This window comes from Notamacropus eugenii, chromosome 1, assembly GCF_028372415.1.
Source record: "Notamacropus eugenii isolate mMacEug1 chromosome 1, mMacEug1.pri_v2, whole genome shotgun sequence".
NCBI classification, from domain to species: Eukaryota; Metazoa; Chordata; class Mammalia; order Diprotodontia; family Macropodidae; genus Notamacropus; species Notamacropus eugenii.
In genome coordinates this window covers 140262795-140284542 of record NC_092872.1, presented here as the reverse complement: position 1 = coordinate 140284542, position 21748 = coordinate 140262795, and the positions used below count along the sequence as shown (strand labels likewise).

At 34.5% G+C, this 21748-nt stretch overlaps 1 protein-coding gene across 6 annotated transcripts in view; it reads right to left on the bottom strand.

Annotated features, from left to right (window-relative positions):
• Positions 1-2366: 2366 nt before the first annotated feature.
• Positions 2367-21748, bottom strand: part of ZNF280D (zinc finger protein 280D) — a 92608-nt gene continuing 73226 nt past the window's right edge. For 4 of the 6 annotated variants that reach the window (XM_072615780.1, XM_072615776.1, XM_072615779.1 and 1 more), the window contains 3 exons: positions 19972-20017; positions 6400-6455; positions 2367-4307 (listed from right to left, as the gene is read on the bottom strand). In XM_072615780.1, coding sequence (XP_072471881.1) covers positions 3692-4307; positions 6400-6455; positions 19972-20017 — 718 coding nt within the window. In that variant the 3' untranslated portion in view covers positions 2367-3691. Of the gene's footprint in view, positions 4308-6325; positions 6456-19971; positions 20018-21748 lie in introns of all 6 variants that reach the window. The other 2 variants (XR_011968287.1, XM_072615781.1) reach the window with 2 other exon arrangements.

Below are 21748 nucleotides of genomic sequence, written 5' to 3'. Positions count from 1 at the left end.
CATCTCCTGGCTTCCTTCAAGTCTCACCTGAAATCCCACCTTCTTTTCTAAATTTCCTTAATTCTAGTGCGCTTCTGAGATTAACTCCAATTTATCCTGACTATATGTTGTTTGAATGCTGTCCTTTAAACTGAGTTCCTTCAAAAGGAACTGGTTTATTTCTGCCTTTCTTTGTATTTAACACAGAGCCTGGAAAATTGTAGACATTTAATGCTTGTTGATCCAACTTCTTCACTATCACCTCCCATATTATAATCAATCACTATGTCTTGTCATTTTTACATCCTCCTGCCCCCATTTCTCCACTCACAACACAAGCATCCTAGTTCAGGCCTTTATCTCAAAGGAACAAATAGCCGCAAAATTGACACTTCTAAAACATAAGTCTAACCATGTCACTCACTACACTACACAAGAAGTCCTTTCACAATCTGGCTGGAGCTTATTACACAACAATGCCCTTTTAAGTGAGGCAAGGAGGTGGTGCAGTGAATAGAATACTGCGCCTGGTCTCTGGAAGACTGAAGTTCAAATCCAGTCTCAGATGCCAGCTATGAGACTCTGGACAAGTCACTTGTCTACCTCAGTTTCCCCAGCTGTAAAATGAGGATAATAAGTCTCTACCTTTCATGGTTGTCTCAAATGAGGTAACACTTATAAATCACAGTGCCTGGAACACAGTAGGTGCTTAATACTTATTTTCTCCCTCTTCATACATTCTATATTGCAGCCCAACTGACACAGTAGCTGTTTCTTGTATATAATCTTCCATCACTACTCTGTGCCTCTGCATAGGCTATCCTCCTTGCTATAAGTGCTTTCTCCTCTCATCTGTCTCTTGGCTCCCCTTCGAAGGTAAGTTCATGTACCATTGCCTTCAGTGGCCTTGGCTACTCCCCCAGCTAGCTATTAGTGACCATCCTCCCTGTCAAATCACTGCATTTATTTTATCTGCATGTGGATACCTCCCCCTTCCCTGATGGAATGTAAACTCTGTCCTGTTTATGGATCTGTATCCTCAACAAGTAGAACTATTCCCAGAAGGAGTCTAAAAAATGCACTTGATTCTTTTTACTTAGACAATATTTTCATCATACCTCTTCTGTTGCTTTTACCAATTCTTTAATATTACTGAAGGAAAAAAATTTTCTTTACTAAAATTTAGAGCACAAACAAGGAAGAAAAACACAAATATGTTTTTAAAAACATAAAACCTAAATCATGAATGTCATCATACTTTTGGGCATGAATTCACTGCTACTCAGTCATCACACACACACACACACACACACACACACACACACACACACCTCTCTCACTCTGCACACAACCAGTAGTTCCAAGTTCTTTGTCTATGGGGGAGTTTTGGAAGAATGCTAGAGATTATTCCCATTGCCTTGGATCTCCATAATTCTCTGTAGATTGAGACCCTGGCTCTTACAACTCTAATAAAACCTAAGTGAAAGTCCATGTTTGCCCAAAAAGTATTACAGCTGGATAAGGATACTCCCAATGTTGACAACAAATAACACGGGGGCTGCAAAAGTCACTTGGAGTGGCAGTCTTTTTTAGGCTTAAGTCTAAAGTAACACTTGAGGTTCACAGTTGTGACAATTATACTCTGGGGTCTTACTAAGCACTTTTAATTACCTAACATTACAAAGATGAAGATCCCTCTGCAAATCCATACTAAAAATATGGCCTAAAAGGTCAGAACTTTCAGGTCTCATATTGCTACTACTGCAAAAAATTGTGCTTATAAGGTATGCAAAATGCTTCTCTCATAACTGAGCAAAAAAAGCAATGAGTAAATCGAAGCTCAGAAAGGTTAAATGATTTGTCTACTTTCACCTAAGTCTTAAGCGTCCAAGCTATTACCTGGACCCATGAGCTTCTGACTCTGAATCCAAAACTCTTTCTACTATACCACACAAGATTCTAGAAGAGATGCTAATGTTCATATTAACTCATTTTTATATGGCAGGAAACATAAAATTAAGCCCTATATTTTGGGAACACCTCTGAAATGGGGAGATAGATAACAAGATTTACAAAACATTAATATATTTACTTATTTAACTTCTGAAAGTTGCTGAGCAAACCAAATGACATAATAGAGTTCTCTCCTTAAGTGAGATATAATACTTCATGATGAGGTAAGGCAGTAAGTATTTCTCCCGTGAAGTAATAAAAGCATAATTTCTTATACGCTACACTGTAATTTAATATAAAATTCTCATCACCTAATATAGAATAAAATACAGGATAAAAGAGCCACCAAACAATTCCATCCTAAATATCCAAAGTTAAAAACATTCTGCTCAAGACTAAGTCATAATCTGAAAAAAAAATTACCCACAGACAACTTTTTGTTGCAAATATTTACTCAAAAACTAATATATACAGCAGTATTTAATAGTTGTTTAAAACATTCAACATTCATTGAAACAAAATTTAAGAGTTCAAAACACATTCTAAAGGAGTAAAATTGCAGCATTTTTAATGAAGTTTGTCAGTATTTCAAAGCAAACTACTGTTAATCATATTATGCATTCCTACGTTTATGAATTCCTAAGACAGTAAAAACAAACAAAAATCATTTTAGCAGCCATCTTATGGACATTAGGCTAAATTCCTGAAATTGATTTATACATTTCTGCTTTAGGTCCCCTTTAAGTCTTTATTTAATGTAAAGAAGTAGTTTTAAAATGGCTGAACACATGGCAGAACATGTTTCCAGTTCACTGCTTTACAGTTTCTACATTAAACCGTACTTTGGTTTGACTTACAGACCATTTATGGGTCTACTTACTCCTAACAAAAATTATTAAAACAACAGTAAAGGCAGTAATAGCTACAGTATTTCCAGTAATGAGTCCTACTTTATACAACTAATACGTCAGGGATTTATGCACAGCTTGCACACTGACAAAAAACACAAATATATATATTTTAAGAATTTCACTTTCACTGAAAGTTTAATTAAGGTAAGCTTACAGCCTGGGATGCTAACACCTGTATGGAGGTGCATAGATTCATATAATTCTGTTTACATGCTTCTGACAGACAGGAATGTGACATTAAATCCAAAGGAGTTTTACATTTATCCAAACTGTCATTAGATTAATACATCACTGTAAGCATGCTCCACATTAGCATTAGACTCCAAGTTAAAATCACTTCTGACTCACCAATCAACCATCATTTTAAATCAATTACCTTCATAAAGAACTTTTCAAAACTTTTTTAAGAATGGTGGAAAAGAATGTGACAGGTTTTCCTTTTAGGGAATTCAAACATTTTGATAATAATTAATATTATTTTCTTATGATTACTTAACTTTACATAAGTAATCTTCATGATTACTTACAAGTCACCCCTTTTCTGAAAAACAAAACAACAAACCCAAAACACTAATGAAATGGGACTTTTCCACTTCAAATTTAACCTTCATCAGAACACACATATCCTTTTAGAGACTTATGTTTAATCGTGCTATGATTGGCAAACTGACTACTTTACGAATAGGCTTAACACACATATACAATGCATGTATAACCTATCCTTACATTCTTCTATTTCCAAAAGTGTCACTGAGCACACCCAGTAGAAATGGTCGAAGATGTTCCTTCACCATTATTACTGTTATTAATTTTTTAACTAAAACTTACAAAGAATGGCTGATTTCATTTCAACTTGCTTCCTTTTCGTCTGTCAGGTTTGCAGTTGTTTCTGTTGGACTAGGGCTGTTTTCTCTAGAAAGGTCATCTGTTTGTTCAGAAACTACTCCCGCTTCCTCGGCCGGAGGTTCAACGCTACCTTTCTGAAGAATCTCAGTAGCTTCGTGCTCAAGCACCTCGGATGGCGTCAAAGGTTCCAAATGAATACTGCCTTGCTCGCTAACATCAGAACTAACAGATTCAGGTTCATCTCTTTTTCTCAAAAATTGCTCAAAGCTAACATCATTTGATGTTAATTTCAAATTTTTAGTATTCCGCGAAGAAGGCTTAGCTTCCTTGGGGCTGTTAGTCTGAACGTTTACAACAACACTCTCTGGACTTGGGCACATCTTCAATTCAATTTTGCTATCAGTGTTTTTCTGTTCTTCCATCATCTCTTCAACATCACTATGATCTGAAACAGAACTGAAGAAATTCCTTGAGCCCCTATCCTGGGCTACTAGGTTGGGGTCATTTTTCATATTTAAAATTGGTGTACTTTCTTCATTCTTTATTGCTGATGAGCCTTTACATGAATTTACATCACATTCCTTTTTGGCTTCCTCTGAAGAAGCATTTTCTTGTTTGCTGTAAAATAAAGCCATTTATTATTTTTCTTGCCAGCAAAGTTTATTGGGGAAAAATGCTAAAAAGAGAAAAATGTACTTATTATAATTAAGAGGATCAAGGAACGCTTGCATCAAAACATATGCTAAGTTACATAAACAAATTAAGGTATTTGACACCTTGGCACATCAAGTTTATAGCTTAAAATGAGGACAATGTTTCAGGCAATAAAATCAGATGGACCTGTGTCATATAATAAAGGTACATAAATATAAGTAATGTAACTACATTTATTATAAGTGATCTCAATTTAAACAAGGTGGAAGAGCACTGGGCCAGGAAACTGGAAACACATGCTCTAAGCCTGGTTTTTCTGTTATGAAACTAGTCCTGGGATCTTGGACAAGTTGCTTAAACCCTGTTGCCTCAGTTTCCTCATTTGTAAAATGAGGAAATTGGTTTATCTAAAACCGCTTATAGATGCCTACAGTTATTTGGGAACCTTCTGCAATCTATACGGTTTGTAACCAGAAATAAAACATTCCATTCTTAGGCTTGTTGAATAAATAAACCAATACCTCAGCTCTCTGCTGGTTACAGCTTTAAGACAGTTCTGCTTAAAGCCATGACTTGAATTTTTTCAATTAAGAGTGAAACTTTTATGTTCTACAAAAAAAAAAAAAAACCAAACTGCTAGCAATACTGTTAATGTCATTTGCTATCATTTCCAAAAATGAGAGGAAATAAACTTTTGCTTTGTATTTCCTAACTTAAATGGCCCCTTTGTCTGAACGTGGGCTATATTCTGTGCTGGCTTATTCCAACTAAGTTAGAAATAAAAGCCTAGTAAGACCTATGCCCAGTGTTATTTTTCTGTGTATGTCCATTTCTTGTAAAGAAAAAAGCAAAATTTAGATGCATTGCCCATATTTGAATGTGTCAAGACTGATACCAACACTACACTGGACATTCATCCTATTACAATTTCTATATCAGTATACTGAGAACTTAATTTTTCACTTTAAAAGGAATATATGTAAGATTCCATTATATCAATGACCATGATAGCAAAAATTTATTTAACAACAGAAATGTTTTCCAGTTCCTTTTAGGGACTATTTCAAAGAATGTGTCCAAAGAAAAATAATAAACCGTCCCTGGAAGTTAATAATAAGGCGATTTAACTTTTAAAAGTGATCATTCTGTCTAAATTTAGGTCATCTTGCTTTATTTTCCTCCTATTGTCAAATGTCTTAAAAGGTTTAATTAACATGAATTTAAAAACAGAAATGAAAATTTTTGTCTATATTAACAATTAGCAGCAGAGAATTAAGGTCATTTTACCAGTGAAGTGTGTTTGAAAACTGTAAAGTGTATTATTACAGAATTCATTTTTTAAAAAACAAAATAATGTTCAATGAACCTACTGTAACATATAGTATAATGGTAAAGGAGAAATAGAAACACTTTCTTTTAAAAAGGTAAAAATGATTCATTTTTGGTATTGAGTTCTATTAGAAATAGTACGATGATTCTAATTTGACAACAGGGTATCAGAAATATTTCACTATTTGAAGATTTACACCCTCTTCTATTTTGCATTTGTATTATATTTTATAAAACAGATGTCTATACTTGTTGAATATTAGAGTATTCCAGATTATTATCAAATTTCAAATATATACCTATGGCTTTATAAACAAAGGAATGATTTCTAGAAAATATCCAAAATGCAATACTGTTTTAATGATGTGTATCAAACAGTGTTAAACTTGATCTTTTCCTTCATCTGGAGGAACTAAAAAAATACTGAGGTTATTAATTAAGAAGAAAAAAAAGATTTTAAAATTAATTGGCAGAATGCACTAGCAGTCTTTGTCTTTCTAATTTTGAAATGTATAATAAATGTGCAAAACAAAACAATTTGAAGCTCAAGATTTTATTTCATTTCTTGTTGAATAAACATTATTTTAAAATTATATTCTACAATAAAAAGCATCAGTACACAAATAATTTGTAAATATTCCCTGGCCAATTACCTGTGAAATAACACAGCCCAAGTGTTATTTTATGTACTTGAATTTCAAGAGATGCAGCTGTTCCTTATATTTACCTTTCAGAAGTTGATGTTTCTGTTTTTCCTTCAGACATATTAGGTCTTGAATTTTTCTGTAATGATTAATGATATTTTTCCTTATGTTCATGACTAAACTAGTAATTAATAATGTAACTCAGAATACAATCTATTTTTATTATGCCAAACTAGATACCAGGAACTTAGTGTGTAGCTTAAGACACAAATAACTTAGGGAAAATTTTTAACATCAAATTTCCATTTAAAAAATTGACTGACAATAGAGAACTATATACCAGGCACTGGAAAGTTCTACAGAATTAGAAGTATGAATTTTTAAGGTGGTCAAACAAATAGCTATCATAACTTTTAGGGTTCAAAAAGTTTCTGGTAAAAGGCAGGGTGCAAATACGTATTCAAGTTACCTCACTCACTCTGCCTGCTCTTTCTCAAACTATCCAAGAAACATGGACTGAAATGACAATTAACCAAACTGTAGGCTAACATAATGAAAACTGGATATGAATTCTTGCTCAATTACTCAAGAAAAATATATCAAAATATTTAAACAAAATATTTCAGAAATAATTCAAAATTCAACAGTTACCAGCCACTCAGTTAATGGTCTCTCACTCCTCAAATTACCCCCTACTCAATTTGCCCCCTCCCTTGGAAAAGAGCAAGCTATGTTTCACTTTTGCCTTTATATCTCTAGTTTCCGGCATAGAACTTACATAGACCTTATAATTTAAGAGCTAAATGTTTACTGAATTTAATTCCCTCCAGTTTACATATACATAATCTTGGAATAAATCAATGGCATCTCTGTGAAAAAGAATATAAAAATACTTCTTTTAAAAAAAAAACCAAACCCCTCTATTATTCAGGGGAAAGTCTTCCAAAGTCCTCAAAATACATGTGAAATAGGAACCCTCTCCCACATAAAACAGACTTTGGCAACAAAAAAAGCAATTCTCAACAAGTAATAACAATAAAAATTGTTAGGGGGTAAAAGACACAAAGATCACACAAAAATAATGGGATTGGGAAATCAACAAAGCTCACCCTTTAAAAAGAAGTAAAAGGACATTAGTGTATGGCCATGTTTGTACAATTCCAACCTTTTAATATGAGAGCTGAAAATATGTAATAAGTTACTAAAGACAGCAAAGGAAATAGATTTAATTCAATCTATTATGCTCAAAAAATGTTTATTAAGATAGCTGCCTTTATGGAGCTTATAGCCTAATAAAGCAAAACAAAACAAAACAAAAACAAAACGTTAAGAAGTAAAGTGGAAATCAGGGTGAGGAATAAGAGAGTAGTTAGGGGTTTGGGGGCCCTAGCATGTCTTGGTACAGAAATTACCAAGATTACTAGAAGTTATTCCTCTAGACCAGTCTTCTTTTCTCCTGCCTTTCATCCCCCATCATTCCTAGCTCTCCCTTTAAGAAATTATTTGCTATGCCTGGACTTTTCTGTGTCAGAAACTTCCCACTTCCTAGCCAACTGAGCTAACCTGACTGTCCCAATAAACCCTTCAACCCCCTTCATGGTACCTAGTACACAGCAGTTGCTTACTCCATATTTGTTGACTGATCATGCCCCGATGCATGGTGAGGCTAAGGAACCTAGATGTCCTGACTCACTGCACTCAGCAAGAACTTGATGTAATAACATGATGAGCTGGCTCCAGAGAGCACCTTCTCACATGAGCACCCAAGACTTCCTCTTGTCATTCTGGAAAACATCTCTGGTTGTATTTCTTGCTTTGGAGATGGTCTATTACTATCTTCACTGTCCTTCTCTCACACTAAATGTTTCTACCAAGGCTACTCTGTAAGTCACAGCAGCCTTCACTTCTGAAAGTCATAATCAATCAAATAAAGGTTGATGCTACATTCAGCACAGAATTGTTGGTCGAGTTGTTGTGAAGTCCTGCTTGAGAATGTAATCTACTGAGGTATAATGGAAAAGACGGGCTTTTTAAGAGAAGGTCAAACTAATACGAGGTGCTGGGTTCAATAAGGGAATTGGGTAGTAAAGGCCCTGAAAGAGCTAGATGAGAAGCTTCATGGACAACCAGAAGCAAGGCATCAAATTCTTCCTCCCCTTTTCCTTACTGGAAGCATAGGTCTTAGGAACAGGGATAATGTGAACTCTCAATGGTTGTGCCAGGTTTCAAGCAGAACTCTAGAAAGAAACTTTGCTTTCTGAAGACCAGAGTAGCTAAGTATAGAGTGACTCATCAACAGTAGGTCGGCCAGTGAGCATTGAATCTTTGATAACGGCAAGCCACAAAATAATGAAAAAGACAAAATGGCATTGAGTTTCTATAATGAATATGGCAGAGTGCCAAAAATAGGGCAAGTGAGGTGGTATCAGAGTTTTAAGGCAACTTGTGAATATTCATTTAGCTGATTGTGTTGTAAATGTAGAACCTTTGCTAACTGACTGAGCATAGTATTAGAAAATCTGAATCAAAAGAAACTGAGAAGACAAAGGGAAAAACTGGGCATGGTTAACACCAAAATAACATCACACAAAAAAAATCAATGATATTGCCATTTTTAATCTGCTCCCTATTAAGAGCTGATATAAAGATGAATCCCAAATGAGAAGAATAAAAATATAAAGAACCAGCGCTCAATCAAGACAATTCCAACTTGCCCTAATTAAACAAGCTGCTGATGCTGAGGAAAGGGAACTGAATAAATGAGGAGACACAGACTCAGTCTACCACCATTTCCCAAGGAAGTTTGACTGACGTTTAATTCACCACCACACTAAATGAGTCAAAGAGTCTGACTCTAGAAGCTGTCTCATACAACAAGCATTTCATCTACTTGCCAAGCAATAACATACATCCATAAGGCAAGAGTGGGCAACAATGGTTTAGAATATGATCATTTGTCAAAAATTATAGGAGGATAGCGGAGAAATTTAGCAAGAAAACAACAAATGGAAAAAACTTTACAGACAATATGGATAAGGCAAATAATTTTAAGGACATTAACATAAGAAATTTGAAGTGAAAACAGTTAAAAATTGGAAAAGATTTGTTAAGATTTTTACAACATATTTTTCTCCATCTATGACTGTAACTTCCACATTTAGATTCTAACATAGTCCTTTATATAAAAAGGGCACTAAAGGAAAAAAAAAAGGTTAGAAGACTAGCTGGCCTTGATCAAATATATAGAGAGGGGATGTGGAGGGAGGGAGCACAATTTTGATTCTATATGAAAGAGTGAATGGGCTGTGATCTGCAGAACTATAAGGAATGACTATAATGGCAAAAGAAATCATAGATTCACTGAAGTGACAAAGTTTATCCAATTCAAGGGGAAACAGGACTTTCAGTTTACAGTCTCCCTCTTCATCAATCCAGGCTCCACACAGCTGACCAAATAACCTTCCTAAAACATAAAATCGACTGGGTCATTCCCCTGGACAAGGAATCATATTAATGGTTCCCTAAACGTCTATAAAATAAAATACAAATTCTTTGGGTTTGTCCACTTGACTCTTTCAGGCTTGTTACACACCATTTCGTATCCTGCACTCTACATTCCAGTGAATGCGCTCTTCTCTGGCCCTACCATTTGCTCTCTCACCTGTGCTTTTGTAGTCATTCCACCTGAAATGTACTATCTCTCTCACTTTTAGAAATCTTAACTTCATCTGAGTATCAGCTCATGTGTATTACATCCAATGGGAAACGTTTTTCTCTCCCTCCCTAAACTATGTATATGATGCACCTTTTTTACAGGTTTTATTCTAAGTATCAGCTCCAGGTGGGAAGGGGATTTTTATTTTTAAGTTTTGTATTGCAAATGTATTCCAAAAGTAAGATGCTTTACATATAGTAGGCTTAAATGCTCATTAGATTACACTGTGAATAAGATGGCTTTTAAAACATTAGAAGTTATATAAATTGAGCAGTTACTAAAGTACAACCTAAATGCCTCATGATTATGTAGAGGAGATTTCAGAGTTTTGAAAGCAGCCAGTGGTATACATGTTCTGGCAAACTTTTTTAAGATAGAGAGACTGAGTATGAGCTTAGTAATGAAAAGTATGTGCACACAGATATGTAGATAGATTATGCCAGCTAAATTCAAAAACATTTATCATTGAGTTGGCCAACATGAATTTGTTGGTCACAGCAACTCGGTTTACTAAGGCACAGAGGGATTGGGATCTGGACGGGTAGAAGGGATATCTGCACTGACAAAAAATACAGGTATATGAAGTTCTGAGCATTATCCTTTATGAACCCAGAGATAACAGAACAGTATGCCCCTCCTGCGACCTTATCATAATAATAGCTAGCATTTATATAGCACTTTACAAATATTATTTTATTCTCACAACCATCTTAGAAGGTAGGTGCTATTTTACAGAGGAGAAAATTGAGGTCTGCAGCTAATAAGTGTTTGGAGTCAAATCTGAACTCAAGACTTTAAGTGTAATGCTCTATCCACTAGACCAATACCTTGAGGAGACTCATGTTCCACTATCGTAAGTGGATGCTCTGCCAGTGCACTGCTATAAGCAGAATAACTACTAGATCCAACAGATAAATGGCTTTTCTCCTTCCAAATAGAACAGGCAAGCTTTCCCATATTTTCTAAGAGATGACTCTAGTATAGTAGCCAGCATCAATGAATAAGTTTAAGAAACCTACAAGGTAAGCAATCTATCATGGAAGCTACCGGAACAAAAATTTTTAATTACTCAGATATAAGAGAAAGAAAGCAAGGAGGCAAAGAAAATATGGAGACTGACAGATTATCCATGCTGCCAAGGGAACAAGTAGCTAGAAATTCTATGGCTCTCAATCAAGTAGAAAGCTCTAGGCAATGTAATTTGTAATTCTCTCCCATGAAAGAAACCCGTTAAACCCCAAATCTTAAAACTAAGATTACCCTAGACTGTTCAGAAGAAAATCCTACAAACTTAGTATCTAGGAAAAATCTGAAAAACCTGTACTGACTGGGAATGCAAAATCAATCAATGAAGAAACATTTATTAAGAGCACTTGTGACACAAGTGATACAAAGACAAACAATTCCTAAGTACATAAATAAGTATACACAGAAGGAATAAGAAGAAAAGAAATATAAATAAAAGTTATATACAAAGTATTTTGGGATCCTTCCAAAAGTAGTTAGAAGGATCAGGAAAAGATTACATATAGAAAATGGCACTTGAGTTTCACCTTGAAGGAAGAGAGGAATTCTATGAAAACAGAGGCTGGAAGAAAGTACGTTGCAGGCATATGGCACTACAAAGGTATGGAGTGTTGTGATTTGGGAATACAGGCAATGCCAGTGGTGGGGGATAATGTCCAATGAGCCTGGAAAGATAGGTCTCCAGGCTATGAAGGATTTTGAGAACTAGTTACAAAGGGTTTCTATTTAAGACTAGAGGAAAGACTGGAATTAATTCTCATGGAGAGTGAAATGGTCAGATACGTGCTTAAGGAAAATCACTTTGGCAAACACTGTAGAAGCTAAGACTGGAATCGGGGATAGAACTGAGGCAGGAAGACCAATTAGAAGGCTGGTACAATGATCTAGGCAAGAAGCAATGAGTACACAAACTAAGATGACAGATACCTTAGTGAAGAGGAAGTATCAAATGTGAGAGATCTTATAAAGGTAGAAAAGAAGGAATCAGACAGCTGATTGGATAAGTGGGGATTAGGCAGGAAAGGATTCTAGGATAACACCAATGTCACATACTTGGGACACTAGAAGAATGTTGATCTCATTGACAGAAACAGGGAACTGAAGAAAAGGACAAGGTTTGATAAGAAAAACAGGAATTCAGTTTTGGAAATGCTGAGTTTGTAATGTTCAAAATGTCCAATGGGTAACTGGTAATATGGGACTGGAGCTCCGAGGAGAGATTGGCCAGCCATCTAATCTAATTCACAGCTGAACAATTCTTTATACCTTCAATGTCCTGAATGCTGCCTTTGATCTTAAGTGAGGTGTAGAATGTGGCAACCAGTGTCATGTCAGGGGCTTTTCCTTAAATGTGTAATTAATTTACATGAAATTTAAAAAATGTAATTAATTACATGTGGTTAGAATTACAGGTTAATGGGTGGTGAGAAATACTTGAGAAAATAACTATGTTTTAAAAAACAAAAGAAATCAGACTTAAAAAATAAATTTACAGTGTCAGGGTGGCAAATACATTCAGTTTTTTTCCAGAGGGACCTGATATCCCACTAGAAAAATAACTTCTCAGAAAGCTTTTAAGATTCAGTATTTTTAAAATGGCAAAAGAAATGGTTTTAGAGAAACCTTAGAAGACTGTTTAGAAACTGATACAGTAGATGAGAACAATGTATACAATAACATTTTCTTAAAAGCAACTGTAAAAGACTTAAGAACTTCATTCAATTTAATAAGCAATCACAACTGCAGAGGACTGATGATGAAGCAGGCGTAACCATCTCCTGAAAGAAATGGGACTTGGGTCACAGCAGGAGACATACAATTTCTGACCCATGTCAGAATGTGGGAATTCTTAGTGATGGGGTAGTGTGGTGGGGGAGGAAGAGCGTGTGGGGAATGAAGAATATAGTTGCTCCTTCCCAAAGAAAAGTATCACTGAAATGAGTTTTTGAAATGCACAGAAGAGAACAGGATGACAAAAGGAATCACAGACAAACAGTCGTTTTAAAAGTAACACGTTGAATTGACATAAAAAAAAAGCAAACTATATATAACAGAGAATCACAGTAACTTACATAACGTACTGTCTACATTACTGTGAATACAGAATTGCTCATTTTATTTGGTCTTTATCAAGATTTTTGGCTAGGCTGCCTGAGTGGCCTTTGGTAAAGTACTCTACCTCTCTGGACTTCAATTTCTTCATCTTTAAAACAGAAAGGTTGAATCCAGTGACTTCTAAAGTTCCTATGAGCTTTAAATTTAGGATATTACATGAAATAGTTATTTAAATAAACAGCTGATTAGGGACAATTATTTGAGGAAGGTATTACAGCTTAATCAACTGTGAAGTGGGCATGAATTCGGCAATTAGAAATATCAGGTTTCCTGACTGATTTCAGTGTCTGAGAGGAGAGAGCAAATGCTTTTAGTTTTGGTGATCAGTAAAGGATGGACCCTTAATGAAATTTCAGTAAAGCTGGAGTAGAAAAAGGAATGAACCCTTACTGATTTTGGAATTCAAGCTCTCTGGATTTGGTAATTAAAAAACTGTTCTCATATTTATGTAGATGTCATCTGATTTACTTTCATATGACTAGCCAGTAAGGACAGTAAATTTCAGCTCCTAAACACTGAGAGCCAGTGTGGCTTTATTTATTATTTAAGTATTTATTATTAGATATTTCAATAATTTGCCACCTAACCTTAGGCAAAGTCCTCTTTCCAGGTCTCAGACTGCTCATCTGCAAAAGATGATCTCTAAGGTCCCTTACAGCTCTAGAGATTTACAAAACAATATTTGTGAAAGGTTATATGAATTTTGGTTCTGCAAATGGAGAAAATAAAGTTTTATGAGTCAGTTCACTAACATTTATCAAGCACCAATTATGTGCCAAGCACGATCTTAAGCCCAGGGATACAAAGTAAGGCAGAAAAGAGTCCCTGGCCTCAAGAAACTTAAATTTTAATAAAGAAGACAGCATGCAAACAACTTTGTAGAAATAAGACACACATGGATTAAACCGGAAATAACAAAAGCAATATTGTCAGGGAATAGGGGAAAGGCCTTACAGAATATGGGACTTTAGCTGACACTGGAAGGAAACCAGTGTGATGTATAAAAAATTTGTGAGACGTACTTTCTGGGCAATTAATCATTTTATTAATCATGTTAACAATAGTTAATAAAAGGAATCAGTGACACTCTTGAATGCCAAAGACCCCTCATGGAACCCACCCAATACTTATATGCCCTTGGAAGAATGGGTATTCCCAAGGGTGGCAATCGATTCTGATTTAACAAGTAATGAGAGAGAATGAATATTATAATGAGAGATGGTCAAATGAATTTTATGGAAGGTGGACCTATTCTAATGGGGGAATGTGACTTTGGTCACTCAAACCTGTCGGACTAGAACACAATGGGCCAGATTTCACCCAGATTAGATTAAATTCTATGTAAGGTTCTCTAGTTGGGTGAGGTCTCATTCCCAGGATCACAAGGTATGTCCAGAGATTTGAGCTATCTCATCCATCAACAATGTTCTCAAGAAACTGAACAACCCATATGCTTCTGAAAAAATCTTGGTCTTAATTCAATAACTGATTATTAATTTAAGAACGAAATAAACATTCTCTCACCAGAGAAGTTAGGAGGTAGAAATGAGGAGAGATAGGAGATGCAAACATGGGGGACAATGAGTGAAAGCACTTAGACTTAGGAGATGGAAATGTCTTGTGTGAGAACAGTATGAAGGTTAGTATCACTGGATCTGAAAACATGTGGAAGAGTATAAGGCGTACAAAGAAGGGAAAGAGAGGAATGGAACAGTTTATGGAGGGTCTTATATTTGATTCTGGAGGCAAAGGAGAGCCAATGGAATTAAAAGGGGGGAGGGGCTGTGTGCAAGGGATGGAGAGACTTGGTCAGATTTGTGATTTAGGAAGATCAGTTTGACAGAATATATGATGGACCAAAGTGGAGAGGAACCTAAGACACAGAAGAATCAGAAGGTTATTTCTATGTAGTTCAGGTATGAAGTTTGTAGGCTTGCATCAAGGTGGTACCAATGTAAGGAAGAAAAAGAGGACATATACAAGAGATGTTATACAGGAAGAAACAACTGGACTTGAATGAAGACTTAGGGATGACACCTAAGTTCCAATACTTGCTTTCAGAAGCAAGGATGATCAAGGCCAAGGCAAACTTGTCTTTATTTTTGGATTTTGGTTAGATTTATTAAGATTTCTTTTGGGTATAATTGGGCTAAATATGGACTTAGTGGGATATAAATAATAGGATAAAAATGGGTTTCATTATTAATCTCTTTGGGATTATTTAATCCTTAGGGCATGAAAACTGATAACAATGAATATACTGGCCAAACTTACTGATGAGGAAATGGGGTTACATAGATGGAGAGGGGTGGTGGTGGTGGCACACATTAAATTTGATGTCATTTTTTGTGGTGGGTTCTAAATAGAATTATTACAGATCAACAAAACTGGAGGAATTGGCATGGAGCAGTCTAACACACAAGCAACTTGGACATTTATATGAAGAATGATACTGATAATTATTTAAGGATGGATAAATTTTTTAAAAAATTGTTGCTGCAGCTAATTATAAAACTACATGCTGCCACTAACTAGAAATGAATTTTTACCATTTATTAGGAATGCTATGCTGGAAATATATTTCAACAAAAGGTGAAAGTAGAGTGTGATTTTTTTCCCCTCGTCCCCTCTTCTCCAGCTAATCAAGATACTGCTGGTTTATAGATCATAAGCCAAAAGTTTCAGCTGTTTTCATGAAACGTGTTATTATATTAAGGGAAGTTGATGTTTAAAAGTATGGGCATCTGCAGCAATATTTAATGAGAAAACTTTGTAAGTGCCCTTACAATTTGACTTATTATTTTATCTGAACATAAGAATGGAAAAGTGGTGGTATAGACACCTTTTAATAGTCAATGGGGAAAACAGGGGCAAATTGTTATGATTTCTTCATATTATGAAAATATTTTAAATATATTAAAATTTTTCCTGAACTGCCAACTTGACTATGCTTTCCACAAGGTGTGGAGGAATACTTCATCCCACCAAATAATGAACCAAGAAAGAGGTACCATATGCTCAAATTTCTGCCTATCCTTCATTAGAAATTTAAGGAAAGGAAAACCAGAATTCAACTCAAGAACCATGGACAACAAATGCTCTTTGCTGTTACGAACTGGGTTAATATCACTAAATTGTTGTAATTTAAGATTTACTTGGAATACTGTTATAGTTGGATTATGAGCTAGGACATACAAAAATTGTCCTGATCTTTCAGGAATATTATGATAAGAAGTCTGACAGAAGCATTGTAAAGTCCTGGGAGACAATCTAAATGGAGGTGCTGAGATAGAATGTACAGACACAAGGATGGAACAGGACCCAGAGGAGGGACGAGCAAAGTGAACCAATGTGGACAACAGACCAGCCAAGAACAGCAACTTAAAATAATACGCTGTGTATGATGACAGAGTAGTAGCTACTGCTCATATAAACCTCAAATAAGTTAAAACGCCAATTAGGATCTCAGAATCCTATTTGTATAGCTTAGTAAAAGTTACTAAGGCAGTAACAAAGAAATGAAGAATTCCAGCCTTGGGCACACCTTCAGCTCTTTCTACAATGATTCCTATACCTGTAGTTTGGATTCTTCCTAAGTATAGGCCTGGAGGGTAGACTGATCTAGTAATTTAAAAATTAAGTAGAAATGAGAGAAAGGGCTTGATAGGACAAAAGAGTGAAGGGATGGCTGTTTTTGCAGATAAGGGGATGGCTTGAGTATGTTTCTAGGCAAAGGGAAGGGAACCAGTGGGGAGGAAGAGGTATAAATGCAAGAGAAATGATAATTTATCGATCAGAGTTCCAGGAAGAATTGGGAGGGAACAAAAATCTTAACACAGAAATAAAAGGATTATCCTAAAAAAAAGGAGCCAGGATATTTTTTCCTCTGAGACAGGAAAGAGGGTAGAGAGATTTGATAAATATATGGAGAAATGCTAAATTAGGGAGAAAAAGAAGTTAAAAGGGAGTCACGGTTACAGTGGAAGGTCTCAATATTCTGAGTAAAGCAATAGCTGAATGAATACAAATTCAGTGAGGAGAGTAAGGAAGAACTGGGGACTTGAGGGAAGCAGAAAATGTCTGGAAAAAACAGTGACAGCAGATCATCTACTAAAAGTCATTAAAAAGAATGCTGACAAATGGTAAAAGACCCAGATGAGGCTGTACACCTTCAAATAGTATAGACAACAGGTTTATTTTTTTTATCTTTTTCCAGCAATGTTCTGCATGATAAGAGGAGCTGGGGAAATAGAAAAAAAAAAAAGCCACCTTTAACCCAGTAGTTCCTAGAAAGTGTTGGAATGCCTTGCTGAATTAAAAAATGTCAGTTTAACAATTCCATGAATGCTTCCCCAGACGGCTTGCTACACTAACAAACTAAGTCATAAAATGCAGTACAGGAATAAGCAAATATATTCTAAGATCTAACTGAATTGTAGTTGCCATTCTATAATACAGATCCTAACCTCTTTGTTAAGGCCAAGTGGCAAAGCAGAAAGAAAAAAAAATTATGCTAAATTTAAAAGAGAAAAAATAGATTTTTCACATTAATTGAAAATGGCAAGCACAGGAAAATGTTGTAGCAGCATATTTTTTTAAACCTATGTGGTATGTCATCGATACTAAGAATTAAATTAAGCTATTGAGTCATGTAGTACTACCATGGAAACCACTAACTTTCAGTACCCAAATCACATTTCATAGTGATTCAGTGACAAAATTAATACCACTATTCTTGGTCAAATGTTTCTCTGTTAAAAAAGCAACATGAATTTGTGGCTTTGGTGTTTTAAACAAGAGGATTTAAAATTCTGATTTAGCTGGTGAAAAATGGTTTACATTCAGAAATCTCAAGAGAATGTTATAGCTTTTTCTAGAAAATTATTTTTTTGAGAACGCAGCCCCATGGCCAGCTTTATAGTGCTGAAAAAGTTCATTTTTATCTCTGCATGCTTGCGTCTTAGGAGTACATAAAAAACAACAGTGCAGAATTGACAGGCATAGGAGAGTTATAATCTGTATCACTGGAGAGAACTAAATCTAAATCACTGAGACCATAAATCCATCTACGTCAGGATCTATCTACCCTCGTAAGTATTAGTAACTTAACTGCCCCAAGGTCTTAAGACTATGAAGGACAGTAATTGTTCTTATCTATGTGAATGCTGCAGGCTGTCAAAAAATAATAACACCTTTAGTAACCAAAAAATTTCATTATTCTAGTGCTAATAGATAAAGAAATATCTTGATTGGTTGTAGCATCCTTTAGAAAAGAAAAACATCCACAAACCTTCAGTAAAGGTTCATTTAAGAGTCATTACCTTACTGGAGTGTAGTAAAGGCTTCCTTATTTTAAGACAATTATAGTCTGTCCTGAGGCTTCAGAGATATTGTCTGAGAATATTTACCATCTTCTGCCTGCTAATGTTAACTATTCAATGATCCAAGTGATGAACTATTATGTGTCACAGAATAGGAAATGTAACTTCAGAAGAGATTTCACAAGAAAACTGATCCATCATGCAGACATCACATCAAATATCCAATCTTGTTATGATATTAAAGATGGTACATCTTGGGAATTCTGGCTATAGAGAAAACTGAAGACTATCGTACTACTTACAGAAGTTTTATTGTCTTCTGATTTATAAGTCTGAACAAGTTACTACTCCCCAACATTGAATTCGTGAAATACTATGGAATAATCCTGATTCATACCTCAACAAATGAGGGAAAAAAGCACAGGGAAAAGCTGACAATATCTGTGGGTCATTTGTGTTAGTAATGTAGAAATAACAGATGTTTTAGATGCTCCTGGACAAGTCAAAGGACGCTGATCCTAATAATGAAGATAGTGATGATTTTTTGAAGTGAAGAACTTAAAAAGAAATCTCCTGCAGCCTTTGATCCAATTATTTGCCAAAAAAGCAGCATTCTTACACTGAACTTCTTACACTGATCTACTTTCTTCATGCTACTTTGTAAGAGGTGAATGACTTAAAAGCAAGTTATTATTCAAAAAGGCCAGTCCCACAGTAGAGTAGTAATCAAGATTCCTTCTACCCCACAGGCCATGCCACCTGAACCTGCAGTTAGAGCTACAGCTACACGTGCCAATGAGAGTTGTTCATAATGAGGACTCTGATTAAGAAGAAAAGTTTAAGTTATGTTCACTTGCTGTTTAAAAAGATGATAAGAGTTTGCATTTACATAGTACCTCTTCAAGTCATTTACAAAGCAGTTTGTATGTCTCTTAATTAAACTATGTAAACAGGTAGGTACCTATAATAGGTAGTTATCCCCATTTTACAAATGAGGAAACTGAGGTGGAGAGGTTAAGTGACTTGCCCAGGGTCACACAGCTAGTAACAGTATTTGAAGCCAAGTATCCCTGACTCCAAGTCCAGCATACTGTCCACTATGCCATGCTGCCTCTCAAGATTTTATTTTTTAGAAAGATTTATATTAAAACAGTTAAAATGTTTAGGGATTTGGCAAGTTAAAGATTGGGCAGATAATAAATTCATCCAAAAGGGCTTCTTACTGATCTATAGACTTTCAAGTATACAAAATCTGTCACCATTAATTTACTCAGGTGGGTAAATAGTGGCAATGTGAAATACATTGTTAAACCTTACTTTCATGTTTTAAAGTAAAACTAAACTCTATTAATAGAAAAAAAAGTTAACATTTTTGTGGTAAATGTTACTAACTGCTAAAATGAAAACATTCTTACATTCAAAATACTAAGTATATTTTATTATTATAACAACCTCTAAGGTGAAAAATAAAATATTACCTCAGGTGTAGCTTCTTTTTCCATAGTGATTATTTCATTCTTTAACCTAATGGAAGTAAAATAAGTATAAGATATTACTTGTCTTTTAAGCAATAAAATATCTAATTCCTATTTTTCCATGCTTAAAAGAAAACTATAAATATACAGATTCATGCACAATTTATTGTATATATTTCCAGTAAATACTTTAAAGTAGAAACAGAATATAAGGACTTAATTATATGCAGATTTATATATAAAACATGATCCTTTAACTGTCTCCAAATGATAAGAAACTTTATCCAGGAATTTATACTCATAAAAGCACTTAGAAATTTTGTTTTAAATAGTCAATAGCATGTTTGATAATAAATCTGTTGTTTCTTAACAGTCAAATGCTATCCAAATAATAAATCAAATTGTTTGCTAAAGGAATTATTAACATTTAAATTTTTGGTAGTTAGGCTTTTAAAAAATTATTTTCACTTATGTTTAAAAGCAATTTTTTTAAAGGGATAAACACTTTAATGTGCTAAAAAGTTACAATATAATTACCAGTAAAAATTTAATGAGCAATCTGCTTTTTAAACCATCCAAGAGAATGTTAGGTCAGATTATTATAAACAGGCTATTCTGAATGCCATAAGATCACAACAGAACTAAATCTGATTCTATTACCATGGTTGATTTCCTGAGATCATATAACAAAATGCTTATGAAGAGATGGTGGAAAATAAGTTTAATTTCAATTTAAGTTAGGACTTATGTTTAGCATATCAGATCTGAAATGTAACTTAATCAAGGATTAAGTGATTCATAACCTCATGAAACTTAATGGCTATGCCTATAAGGAAAAATATTCTTAAAATAAGCCATAATTATATTAACTTCAATTTTATAGGGAAAACCACTAATGTTTGAAATATTATGCATCTAAAATTGAAATATTATCCATCCTAACTGTTAAATAATAACTGACTAGTCAATGAAAAGTGATGTTGATAAAGACTTCTTCAATAATCATTATGTACTTTCTAAGGCTACAATTCAAAAATTATGATTATTTTTACTGGATATTAATAATTTATTTATTAGTGCTATATAAATCATTTGCATTTATTATAATTATTTTACGCTGAATTTAAGTTACAAGTATAGTAAATATGCTGAAGAAAATATGTAAACAATTTTTCTTTTGAAGTATTAGTATATACTGTAGTATGACAACTTAAAAGTAGCTATGAGAAAACATTAACTAGAATAAAACAGACCCCGACAGTGAACAGAACAAATGGCTCTCAACTCTGGACAGTCAGGGATCTGGAACACTTGTAACTTTTATCAGTAAGACACAAAGCAACACCTCAAGCAGAACCTACAGTCTTATCATTTAAAATTTCAGATTATAACCAAACGAGGTTTAAATATTTTGTGTTATTTATAGTCTTAGGAACCAAAAATTATATTAGCTTTGCTCATATGGTAAAAGCTTAGTAAGGACTTTTGATTACATAGCTAACATAGTCAATGAAATGCAGATCCTTTCATAGAAACAACTTACTTTATACTTTAAAAATTAAATCCCTACTTTTTTTTTACTCTAACTGTACAAAAATGGACTTCTAACTACAATTTTTCTGTGCCAAGCATCATCTACTTTAAGCTAACTATGATCAGCATTTATTATCTTATTTTCACAACAGCTTTGGGAGATAGGCACTATTATTATCCCCATTTTATAGAAAAGCAAAGTGAGTTGAACTGAGTTTAAGTGATTTGCCCAAGGTCATACAGCTAG